At 36.3% G+C, this 12,586-nt stretch overlaps 1 protein-coding gene across 5 annotated transcripts in view; it reads left to right on the forward strand.

The window, feature by feature from the left end:
• Positions 1 to 12,586, forward strand: part of PLA2G4A (phospholipase A2 group IVA) — a 166,312-nt gene that overhangs the window by 114,871 nt on the left and 38,855 nt on the right. For all 5 annotated transcript variants that reach the window (XM_086693967.1, XM_086693968.1, XM_086693969.1 and 2 more), the window contains 4 exons: positions 2,524 to 2,746; positions 3,604 to 3,718; positions 10,233 to 10,370; positions 10,459 to 10,551. In XM_086693967.1, coding sequence (XP_086550093.1) covers positions 2,524 to 2,746; positions 3,604 to 3,718; positions 10,233 to 10,370; positions 10,459 to 10,551 — 569 coding nt within the window. The remainder of the gene's footprint in view (positions 1 to 2,523; positions 2,747 to 3,603; positions 3,719 to 10,232; positions 10,371 to 10,458; positions 10,552 to 12,586) is intronic.

Genomic DNA, 12,586 nt, shown 5'->3' on the forward strand with positions numbered 1-12,586 from the left:
TAAGGATAGAAGTGAAAAAAGGTAAGTAAATATATAACTAGAAATTCAATTAAAAATTCATTCTATAACCTGTAGCTCTGAAAAGCATGAAACACAGGCTTGAGTTTAAGCTTTCTAAAGTCCAAGGCAAAATCGAACTATGTAAAATCCAATTACATAATATAATTTTTAAAAAGTTAAGGGCAAACCAATTGTCCATGGAGGTAGAAATTATTCTTGTTAATAAAACCAGTTAAGAAGTTCTTAGTGTTCCCATAAAGAATGAAGCATATCCTGGATAGTTCCAGAGTCAACCAGTTAGAGGCACCAAAAGATGTTTTATTTTCCTATTTTTATTATGTTCTTAAATACAAACCAATGCATTCCATCAATGCATGCAATTATTGAAAAGTAGGATGAGGTCCAGAAAACCAGGTGTTTATTGATTTTGATGAGTCATGTGATAGACCTTAGAATAACTACAGGAGTAGATAGACCCTAGTATCTCTCAAGTACTCTAAGCTGTATTTTTTATAGATATTTGGTAATTATCCCAGGCTTGAGTCTGGAGTAAGTCTTTTTTATTTATCTTTATCACATGTTTGGGGGGAATTTTAGGAATCCAATTTATGTAATAAAGATCTTTTAAGAATTCTTATTTGTTTTTATCTATTTATTATTAAGTTTATGTTATTTTGAGAGAGAGAGAAAGTGCACATGTGCACACAGGAGAGGCAGAGGGAGAGAGAGAATCCCAAGTAGGCTCTGTCCTATCAGCGCAGAGCCTGACACGGGGCTTGATCCCATAAACTGTGAGATCATGACCTGAGCTGAAGTTAAGAGTTGGACACTTAACCAACTGAGCCACCCAGGCGCCCCAAGGATTTTTATTTAAAAAATTTTTTTTGTGGGAGGAGCGCCTGGGTGGCTCAGTCGATTAAACGTCCGACTTCGGCTCAGGTCATGATCTCCCAGTCTGTGAGTTGGAACCCCGCATCGGGCTCTGTGCTGTCGGTTCAGAGCCTGGAGCCTGCTTCGGATTCTGTGTCTCCCTCTCTCTCCGCCCCTCCCCGACTCACGCTCTGTCTCTGTCTCTCAAAAAATGAATAAACGTTAAAAGGTCTCTCATCACTCTCCATTTGTTAACTTATAATTATTCTCAACTTGTCTCCAAAGAACTCTGAATCCAATAAGAAATTCTAATTTCATGTGAAATGGAAGTAGTTTGGTCTCTAAGAACTGAAATCTTATTTAAGAGATTTAATAAGCCTATCAGGGGAGAAGACACATTTTAAATTCTCATTCTGTTATTAATTGGGGAACTGTGAACATTTATTTAAATTCATCAATCCTCTCTTTCCTCATCTTTAAAATAGAAGAATTGAAAGCATTTCAGGTCTTCAAGGCAATAGCTTATGTACAGTTAACCAGCCCAGGCTTCAGGAAGGGCAGGGACCCAATAAAGGTCAGGTTTCTCCCCTCCCTGAAGGAAAGATAAACCATTGTAGTAGGCATTTCTATTTGAATGTCAAGGAAACAGGAGATTAAACTTTGCCCTGTTTTCTCTTTGGTTGGATGAAGGGGTGGAGTATATATTTCTTTCATTATTTTGTTTTCTCAGTTCAGTAGTTCAAAAACTGTGCTTTCCATGTGCTTGGCATTTGCTAGTCATTGAGGCTAGAGAAGATGAATAAACAAAGTTTTCCCAGCAAGAGATCACAAGACTAAGGGAGACAGATAAGTAAAGTCATACTTAATGTTCAGCACGGAGAGCTACAGTACTAGAGATATTGGTGCACAGGAAGGAGGGTGGTAGCTGAATGTTTATTGTCTAAATATCAAATACCAAGGTAGTATCTACTGATTTCCAGTATTACTAGAAGTGGCCAAATGGCTGGTGGCCAAGAATGTCCATAAGAAAGCATTTACCTTGAAGACTTCTTTCTCTCCAGGATTTCACAATCAGATTTGGATGCCCAGAAATTCTGAGACCTACAATTGGCAAGACTCGAGATTCTACCCAGTTGGCAATGGGCAAAATAAAAACAAAAATACATTTGTTAGGAGAATTAGGCATTCACAATAGTTTAGACAGCACATTTCCTACCTATAGTTAATCATTATGGAAAGTCAAATTATCAGATTACTTGACTGGTATTATATCCAGACAAGTAAGTTTATTTACATGACTTAAATGTGTTGTGTTCATCAGTCTCTGATAATCTAATAGGAATTACCCATTCCCAGAGGCTAGACGGTGGACAGCCAGTAAGCCCACTAGGGCATCCTCTCCTCTGGACTGGGCTTGGGAAGTCCACTATTTCCTTTGAGACCTCTCTTTTACTTGGCCTTTGTTGTGGACCAGCTCCTTTCTGATTGATACATTCTTTCCTTAAATGGATTAATATCTTTAATCAGATAATTAAGTTAACCAACCATTTCTAACATTCTTTATTTTTCTTATGACAGAGAGCACCTGCCTTCTTTGGAGACTACTATGTGACATCCTTTCTCGTTACTAATCATCTTTTGTCTTCTTTACAGGTACATGTCAACCTTATATTCTCACCCCGATTTTCCAGAGAAAGGGCCAGAGGAGATTAATGAAGAGCTAATGAAAAATGTTAGCCACAACCCCCTTTTACTTCTCACACCACAGAAAGTTAAGAGATACATTGAGTCTCTATGGAAGAAGAAAAGCTCTGGGCAACCTGTCACCTTTACTGACATCTTTGGGATGTTAATTGGAGAAACACTAATTCACAATGTAAGCTATGGCGCAAACTGCAATCCTTTTAATACGAATCGGCCATGTATGTCATAATGTTTTAATAAAACAAAATGATGCATTTGGTTTTTCTTTTAATTTATTTAAATTCAAGTTAGTTAACATACAGTGTAGTACTGGTTTCAGGAGTAGAACCCAGTGATTCATCATTTCCATATAACATTTTATAAAAGTCACTTGACTCAACTGATTCTATCAACAATGTGTCCTGAGTACGCATTGTCCTGCCAGACATAACACTTCTACATTTCCAACTAGTGCTTACTAATTCTTTCTGTGTATCAGTTTTGATGTATAGAGAAGTACTTTTGTATTCTTCAATACACATTTTGACCTCTTACTGTCCACTCCTGCACACCCCAATGGCAGTCTTTTTAAATAAAGGGATGAATACAAGTAGTATTTTAGTGGTAGAGGAAAAACGAGGTTCCCTAAAGAAAGCCAGAAAAGGGAATAAGTCACATGGAGCAAGCCTATTTGACACATGACTACAGTGCGACATTTCATCTGAAGATAAAGTGTGGGAGACAGAGTCTGTGCCAGGGAATCTGGGGTCCAACTGCTTTCTGGGCTTCGTAGCTGCCAAGTTCTTCTTCAGTTCCAATGTAGCCATAATCTTTAAAAGAGTTACGGTTGTTCTTAGAATGAAGATAATAATTACCTCCATAGAGCTTACTTGTTGTCGTTTATTAGGACCCAGAGATTTCTAGAAGAAGGAAGACTGATTTTTATTAGAGAAGTTTTAAGTGTCTTGATTGGAAGTACTATTTTAAATAGTTTTCTCTCTGTATATGTTTCTATATTGAAAACCATTTCTTTATTTCTTCTGTGGACAGAGAATGAACACTACCTTGAGTAGTTTGAAGGAAAAAGTCAATTCTGCACAATGCCCTTTACCCCTTTTCACCTGTCTCCATGTCAAACCTGATGTTTCGGAGCTAATGTTTGCAGGTATGTGATTTCCCCTTTCAAAGCATTTCCAGGAACCTTTGAACTGCGGTTTCTAATGATTTTCATTAGAGGAAGATCCTAAGCAATTTTAGTTGTCTATTTTAATGTATTTTCGGTAACATAAAAACATTGGAAGGTACAAGAAAATGCTAAGCTAGATGATTTTCTGGTTGGACAGACTATTCCATGACACTAATATACATTCCAGTTACTAATATACCTTCATTTAAATTAGTAAAATAAAAAAGAAATTATTAAAAAGTCATGAATATAATCACCTCGATTTTAGTTACTCATTCCTCAAGGACTTTTAACAAAATAGCATGCTTTTAGGCAATGCATATGCTCTTGCTTACTGCTTATATTTTCATTAAATTGGGTAACATGATGTATGTTTATCATTCAAAGCACCATTTTCGTCTTTATAATTCAGCATTCAAAAAGTACTAGTCTATGCTTCTGGCAGCTGGCGAACAAAATACCTCATATTGTTAAATCTCACATGTAAATATTTGTTTTCTCTGTGGCCTTGCTTCCTGTTGGGTGCTCTAAAAGTATGTGACATCATACTTGCGGGGGCCTTTGCTCGTCCTAATCTGCAATGTGGTAGCATTTCTGACTGTAGATGGTAGGGTTCATTGTAATTTTAGGAGAAGTACCTCAGTGAAATCAGTCACTCCATGAGCTTAAAAAAGTCATTGTGAATGGAAGGTAATTAACAGATTTGTAGCCAGAATCCTTTTGCAAATTTTACAAGGTCTCACTCTTTTCAACTGACTATTCCCAGGCAAGAATTTTGAATTGTTTATAAAAAGCAGTGCACCTGGAATTCACTCATTCTAATCTTTATCAGTTAATTGACTAAAACATTCGTCATGCTTATGATTCAGAAATCACTATATTTATTATCTTATTCAATTTTTACTATAACTCGGAAGTGAGGTATTTTTAGCTCTGCTTCTTAGAAGCAAAAACAAAACCTCAGAAAAATTAAATGTTTTGCACATTGCCGTGTAGAAACTAAGCAGCAGAGCTGAGGTTTGTTCGCAAAAAGCCCTTGTTCTTTTTATTAAAATAATGGCTTCTGGGGCGCCTGGGTGGCGCAGTCGGTTAAGCGTCCGACTTCAGCCAGGTCACAATCTCGCGGTCCGTGAGTTCGAGCCCCGCGTCGGCTCTGGGCTGATGGCTCAGAGCCTGGAGCCTGTTTCTGATTCTGTGTCTCCCTCTCTCTCTGCCCCTCCCCCGTTCATGCTCTGTCTCTCTCTGTCCCAAAAATAAATAAAACGTTGAAAAAAAAATTTTTTTTTAAAAAATAAAAATAAAAAAATAAAATAATGGCTTCTCTGGTTACTGACTGTGTAGACGTAGTATGACAGGTGCTAAGCATGAACTCCCCTCCCCCGCCCCCACAGTATGTTGCCCCTGTTCTATAAGACCTTATAATCTGTTTGGGAAATCTGCAATCATTATTAAACAAGTTAAGATACAAGAAAGAAGTTACTGTGCATTGTTCCCTTGACCAAGTTACATGCCTTTTTTAGTCTCAGTTTCCACATCTGTTAAATGACGATGAGACTCTCATAGTGTTTTCACTAAATAAATGATATAAAGTATGCAAAGTACATAAAAGCAGTGGCAGGCCCAAATTAAGTTTAAGTAAATCTTAAAAATGTAGTGCTCTGTGAAAGCTGTATGAGAAATCAGAGGTCTTGGATCCTAATGATAAATAGGATTTGTATATGAGAGGCAAATTTAATTTTCGAATGGGAGGTAAGGCACGCAGTAGGAGTCTGGGATAACCATGGCATGTCAGCAGCAATTGGGAGCAAGATCTTGAATGTAATGTAGCTCAGAGGGAGAGGTGAAATTTATTCACGTAAGAAAAGTAAATGCCATGATGAAATTGGTTGTGTTTTGTTTTTGCTTTCCTAGAGCTGTTGTTTTTTTGAGGTCCTGGAATATTTGGAGATAGGTTGATAAATCCTCCTAGTAAGCTAGTCAAATCTGTGCATAGCCAAATAAGCCATTTTACCCCACAGCATTATGCTATGGTCAAATAAGCATTAGACTAATTTGGAAGCCTTGTCTTATTTCTGAGCTGAAATACATTAGGTGGGTCATTTAATCTGATTCTTATTTTCCTCGTTATTAAAAAAATGATATTAATAAATATCAGGTTTATATTACAGAGCTGTTAAGACAATCACATGAGACAGGCAGAAGACAGAATATCGTAAAAGAGACCTAAAATATAATAGTGTTATTACTATTGTTAAAATTGTGATGACATTTTGACAGTTACCTTTTTTCATTCTTAACTTTGAAGCAGTAGCAATTCTCAGTAGAAAATCTGATCGAGATAATTAAAGAAGAAGTAATATTTCAGCAAGTGAATATTTTGGCTTCATTTAGAATTGGGAAAGGCCGTTTTATGTTCAGTTGGTCATCTTTTGACCTGGATGTGTCTTATTTGGGCCATCTGCCTAACTGTGATACTGGTACCAGGATGAGAGATACACCATTAACCTTCATTGTTAAGCTTCTATGATAAGGAGATTCAAAGCTGTTTCTTCTAACAGAGTTGGACAAAGCCATCAAGCATTAGTTATGTGGATCTTATACCCGATAAGACATTCAAAAGTGTATGTTATGAAGGTTCAAGTAGCTTGGGTTATTGACGGAAAAAAAGGAGACATGTCTATACTTTATTCTTTTAAAGTTTGCTTAGATTAAAAGTGAATATTCAAGGGAAAAAGTTGAAATATTATCTGAATAATATTTTTAAAAGCCAAGGAGCCAAATTATCTTAGCTTACAGAAGTTTGATCGCCTTTATTTCAACAATATTAGAGAATGTTTTTCTTCCCTTTAGAATAGTTTTAAACATTTTCCTCTTTTGAAGATTTTAAACAAACATTCATTGTTTAAACTGTTAAATATTTTTGACTCCTTCACTTAACTACACTGCTTTCGTTTTCATTTCCATTGGTCAGTAAATTGCATTTATTGAGTACAACTTACCAACATCATGTTAAATTCTTTGAGATACCGTCAGAGTAAAAATATGGCATTTTTACTCAAGAAGGTTACAATCCCATTAATAAGACAAAAACAAAACATGAAAAATGAAAGAGCCATACACATAGAATATTACGATCTGTTTTTTTAGTATATGTGCTGCTGAAGTGAGCACGAATATTATGGTCTATCAAAGTGTGTAGAACTGATCTAAGTGTAAGATATCATACAGATTTATTATAGTCATACGGACAGCTTCATGAGGTGATGGAGCTCCGATTCCATTTGAACATGGAAAGATCTATCAAGTGGAGGTGAATAGTCCTCTTTGTGTGAAACAGGATGAGCAAATGCTCAGAAAGGGGGTCAAAAATATGTTTTCAAGAGCAGTAAAAAGAAACCAGACTTAGTACGAGCCGGTGAAGGGTGGTACATTTGGGAAAATTATTAGTGCCAAGTTACAGAAAGATTTGAATTCCAGACAGAAATATTTTTCTTCAGTTATGAAGATAGTGGGAAACATTTGGTGTTTAGGGGTAGGACAATGAAATTATTTAGTGTTTTTGAAAAAAGTATTTTGTTGATTCATATGGGTAGATTAACAGGGAAAGAAACCAGAAGCAGTGCTATCACTGTGCGTTTGTAATAGAGTCCTGGAACTAGGGAGATACTGATAAGAAGAGCAGAAGACGGAGGTGAAAAGCCCAGAGGTCATCAGTGAAAGGTGGTAATGGATTGGTTTGATGTGAGTGAGTAAAAGAGTGGTTTCAATTTTTGAAAAATTTCTTTTTGAGGGCTGTAATAGTGTTGTTTACCAAAAGAGGTAAGCTAGACTGGGAAGAAAGGTGATTAATTCCTTTCCAGGCAAGCATAGTGGGATGCGACGACAGTGTATGTAAGTGTAAATCCACAACAGGAAGTTGGAAAGGAGTAGATGGAGGTGTGGGAGAGAAGTTCAAGTTTGAAACATACGAGTTAACAGCAAAAGAATAATAGTCACGCACTACCATGGTGAGTTCTTGACTAAGGAATAAAGAGCAATCTTACCTTGAGAATGCTTTAATTACGTGTACACAAACCACAGCATTAATAAAGATGAGATTACTGGAGAAGTTATTGTGTTTCAGTACCCAAGATAAGGGGATGAGATTCAGAGATAGGTAATTACTTTTAGTGATACAGAAATTTTCCTAGCAGCCTCTGATTCATTGCTAGTCATATCTCACTAACTCCATGTAAATCATTATAAAGCACATCACTTTATGAAGAAAGGTATATGTGCCACTTGGCTTTGATTTGAAATGAATTATGTGTTCTCATCACAACTGTGATTTCATAACTTACTTCACAGAAGTAGAATGTTGTGATCTACCACTGAGTAAACAATAAATATACACCCGCAATCCCTTTTCCAAAACTAGAGATAGATGTCATGGAATTCAGAACATTTTAGATTTTAAAGTTTAAAAAAAAAAAAAAAACTTGCCGTGTATGGTACATAATAACCCCCGGGGATCTTATAATCAAATAGAGTGATTTCTGTAATAGAATGTGTCAATATGCATATTTAGTGAGACAAAAAAAAAATAAGCCATACATCATTCAGGACTGTTTTTTTTTTCTGCTGAATGAATTCAGGTCAGATTTTACCACCAAATGAATAGCAAAAAACTTTGTGGAGTTTTAAGTTATCTGGATTTTGGTTTGTTTGAATAGATATTTAATAGTTTCAGAAAGGGGAGTGGATAAAGGAGGGCAGAGGGTTATGGGTTAGGCAAGGGTGGATAATGGTGGAACTTCATAGAGGATGGCCAATGAAAATTGACCTTGAACTAAGGGATAAGAAGGAACAAGCCTTGGAATTGCATAAGGTAATAGCAAGCATTAAGGCACTGCGGTGTCAGTGAGCTTTCTCTTTGAGGAACATTAAGAAGATTTGTGTGGCTCAAGTGGAAAGAGCAAGACCGACATAATGGGAGATTGGTTAGGACATGAGGTCAAGAGACACTAGCCAGACCATTAAGAAGCCTTGTTGACCGCATTTTTGTGTTCAGTGTAATGGAAAGCCATTGGAAAGCTTTCAGCTGGCATTAGTGTGCTGTGATTTCTATTTTTAAAATTTTGTTCTGGCAACAGGTATCAAAAAGATAGCAGGGGAACAGAGAAGGGATGTTTTAGAAGACTACTGGGGAGATCCAGGGAGGAGGGTATGACAGCTTGTACCAGTGGGGTACAAATGGATGGTGATCCATGGCGGACAAATGGATAATCAGCCAGTTTTTAACCTTATCTGATAAGAGAGTCTACATAACTTGAGTTTTTGTAAGATATAAAGGGGAAAGAACTGTCAAGGATAAAGTGTATATAGTGGTATGAATATATGAAAAGTAGTGCCATTTACCAAGAAAAGGAAGACTGAGAGAGAAGCAAGTGTAGGAAATGGGTGTCAGAAATGGGAATTCTTTTTGCATGCATAATTAAACATAGTGATAGCCATGGAAATACATGAAATGTAGTAGTGGCTACCATTTATGGAGTGATTAAGATGTGCTATTCCTTCTTCTGAGTTCTCTACATTTTTAAAACATTTTTTTAATGTTTATTTATTTTTGAGAGAGAGAAGGAGTGTGAGCGGGGGAGGACAGGGAGAGAGGGAGACACAGAATCCGAAGCAGGCTCCCGGCTCTGAGCTGTCTGCACTGAGCTTGATGTGGGGCTCGAACTCACGAACCATGAGATCATGACCAGAGCCGAAGTCGGATGCTTAACAGACTGAGCCACCCAGGTGCCCCTACGTTTCTTAACTCATTAGATTTTCACAATTCTACGGTCTCCTGATTTTATTCACATCCTATAGATTAGGGAAGTAAGACACCAAGAACACAAGTAATCTACCCAAGGTTGCACAGTTAGTAAGAAGAAACATGGGATTTGAACCTGGGACTCTGGCTCCATAGCCTCTACTCCTAGAAATTATACTTTATTGACCCTATTACCATGTATTTCTTAAGACACTCAGCATAAAAACTTTGTGTTATAATCTTGTGAGTTAGAACAATGGTTAATAGGCAAAATTAAGGAAAGATAAAGAAAAGGAAAATATTAGAAAACAATTTCTTCTACTTTCATAGTCTACTTGCGTTATCAGAGTTTAATTTCTTCTATCACCTTCATGGATTTTACATCTGAGTTAGCAGTTTTCTGTTTTCCATTCTTTAGAATTAAGATGGATTTTATTAAAGATGTCTGAGCTTTTAATGCAAAAGATATTCAGCTTGTACAAATTTGAAGGGATTTTTTTTTTTTTGTTCTCATTTCAGTAAGTTTTTTCCACTGACTTCTCTACAATGGCATATACATAAAGGCATTTGGTTAAGTTTTAAAAAATATTTTAAATAAATGAAAATAATCAAGGCATTGTTGGAAGTGATCTTTAACAGTGTGCATTTCTATAGTATTTTCCTACTAATGGATGTGCCTTTTAAAAATGCTTTCAGATTGGGTTGAATTTAGTCCATATGAGATTGGCATGGCTAAATATGGTACTTTTATGGCTCCTGACTTATTTGGAAGCAAATTTTTTATGGGAACAGTTGTGAAGAAATATGAAGAAAACCCCTTGCATTTCTTAATGGGTAAGTGATCAAAATCTACTCTTTGTCTGCCTGACTGTTTTATATCTTGGTGAATTCTAAGTTATTCTTCATTTTTGCTTTATTTTAGGTGTCTGGGGCAGTGCGTTTTCTATATTGTTCAACAGAGTCTTGGGAGTTTCTGGCTCACAAAATAAAGGTTCCACAATGGAGGAAGAACTAGGTATTGTAAAAACATGTTTCTGTTGACCATATTATGCTAAACTGGCAAATTTTAACATGCATGTATAGACAATTAAATCATCATAAAGACTGTAGTTATTCTGAAGTTACCAATAGCTTGGTTAAATCAACCTAAATATTTCCTGGAAATCATATGTATATTACTTCCTAAATATTATCCTGACACTGAGGTTGTGAATTTCATAAAAACTATCAATTCCTAAGAATAGTTTTCAACTAGGCATCTCTATTCCTCTTAGTCATTAAATATCTAAACATACTATTTGTTTCCTTTTATCAAATACAGTTAGTTTTTACAACATTAGACTCATCAGCAGTTAAACACAATATGACACCTAAATTCACACTTGCGGGTTTACTTAACTCTAAAATACTAACCCACTAGAATTGTTAGCTTCCTATAGCTGAGTCACATCAAGAAGGAGGAAAAAATTATTTCAAATCACATCTAGTAAATGAACACTAATGGTTTTCTTTAAATCTAACTTCCTGTCCCATAATAACTTAAAATATAATATTTACAAAACTTGAAAAAGTAGACCAACTCATTTGAGGACCAGTGGTTTTCATTCGTTATAAGATGAACGACAGGAACTTTTATGTTTTGTTTGATGAGTAAATTTGACTCAAAGCAAACAAAATGAAACATACCTTCAGTGTCTCCCAAGTGCCGACCCTGTTTCCTTATGGCTACTTTGATTGGCTGTGGGAAGGAACAGTGAATGCTAAATCTGAATTGGGAGTCAGCCCATCAGGGACTGGGGAAGAGGGTCCTGTAGATTATCCGCACACTAACTACCTATTGTCTCTTCTCTGCCCATGAAATATCACAATCTATGTAAGGATAGAGTTAACAGAATAGCATAAATGACTTTTTCAACAATCATTTGAAGAATACTTGGATGTAAAAAGCTTAATGTAGGATTTTTTTTTGACCAGCTGCCCTTAGCTTTTCCAGGCAGTGACAGTTGATTCAATTAAGTTTTATATGCAAAAAAGAAAAAAGAACACAATTGTAGCACTAATTAATGCACTACAAATTGGCTTATAAGTAGTGTTATTCATCCTGCAAAATTGAGTTTAGCTATTTGATATGTGTATTATGTTCACAGCAGTTCTCCATGGTCCTTAATTTTTTTTATTAAATAGTATCATTTGTATTTTTGAGTAGCTGTTGATAAGTAATGGAGAAGTGATCTTAATGATTGCACTAGAATGAAAGATTTTAAAATAAAAATAAAAACAATAAAGAAAGCACTTTGCCTTCTGTCCTCTGAGCAGCACTCACTTAACAAGCAGTCAGGGTTGGTGGAAGTTTTGAGCCTGCTCCGACCTTAACTTACAGAGCCACGTTCTCTTAAGAGTAACTATAAAGCCGAGTGTATCATGCTGAAATGTTCTGACTTGACTTTTTGAAATGAACATCACAGCGCAGATGGATAAATAGCCACCTAATTTTGCAAAAATCACTAACTCTTCTCAAAATTATGTGAAGATTTCAGAATAAAAGAGGAAAGAAACAGAAGGAGCCCATGTTATAATGCTTGCTTCTCTGAGCTCCTTCTCTGTTGAATGATCCAGATACCTCCAGAGCTTGTTATTTTTTCCTCCGATGGCAGGAAGAGAATAGGACTGAAATAACAGATCCGAAGGTGGGTGAGACAATGGCTGAAGGCCAAGGAAAAGGAGAATGTTTATATTAAACAGTCTTCAGAATATTCTTTGCTGTTGGATGTTTCCTTTGAGGCCAGTGGTTTGGCGGCCTACTTACTTGTCCTCTGTGTCAGACTGTGAGGGGTATTATGTGCTTGTGATCCAGGATGCGTGTTACCTCAGATTAGGTAAGGCTTTCCAGAAATGAGACCAGAGAGGTGACTGAGGGGAATCTGAAGACTCCTGCTGATTCTTTTCATCCAGTGGCTGATTAAAGTTTACCTCTTAAAGGGGTGTTCAGAGGTTGTTTCTGTTTTTGCTTTTTCCCCTCTGAAGAAAGACATTATGGAAAATTGGACTAT

Source organism: Puma concolor, chromosome E4 (assembly GCF_028749965.1).
Source record: "Puma concolor isolate L17-30 chromosome E4, mPumCon1.1.hap2, whole genome shotgun sequence".
NCBI classification, from domain to species: domain Eukaryota; kingdom Metazoa; phylum Chordata; class Mammalia; order Carnivora; family Felidae; genus Puma; species Puma concolor.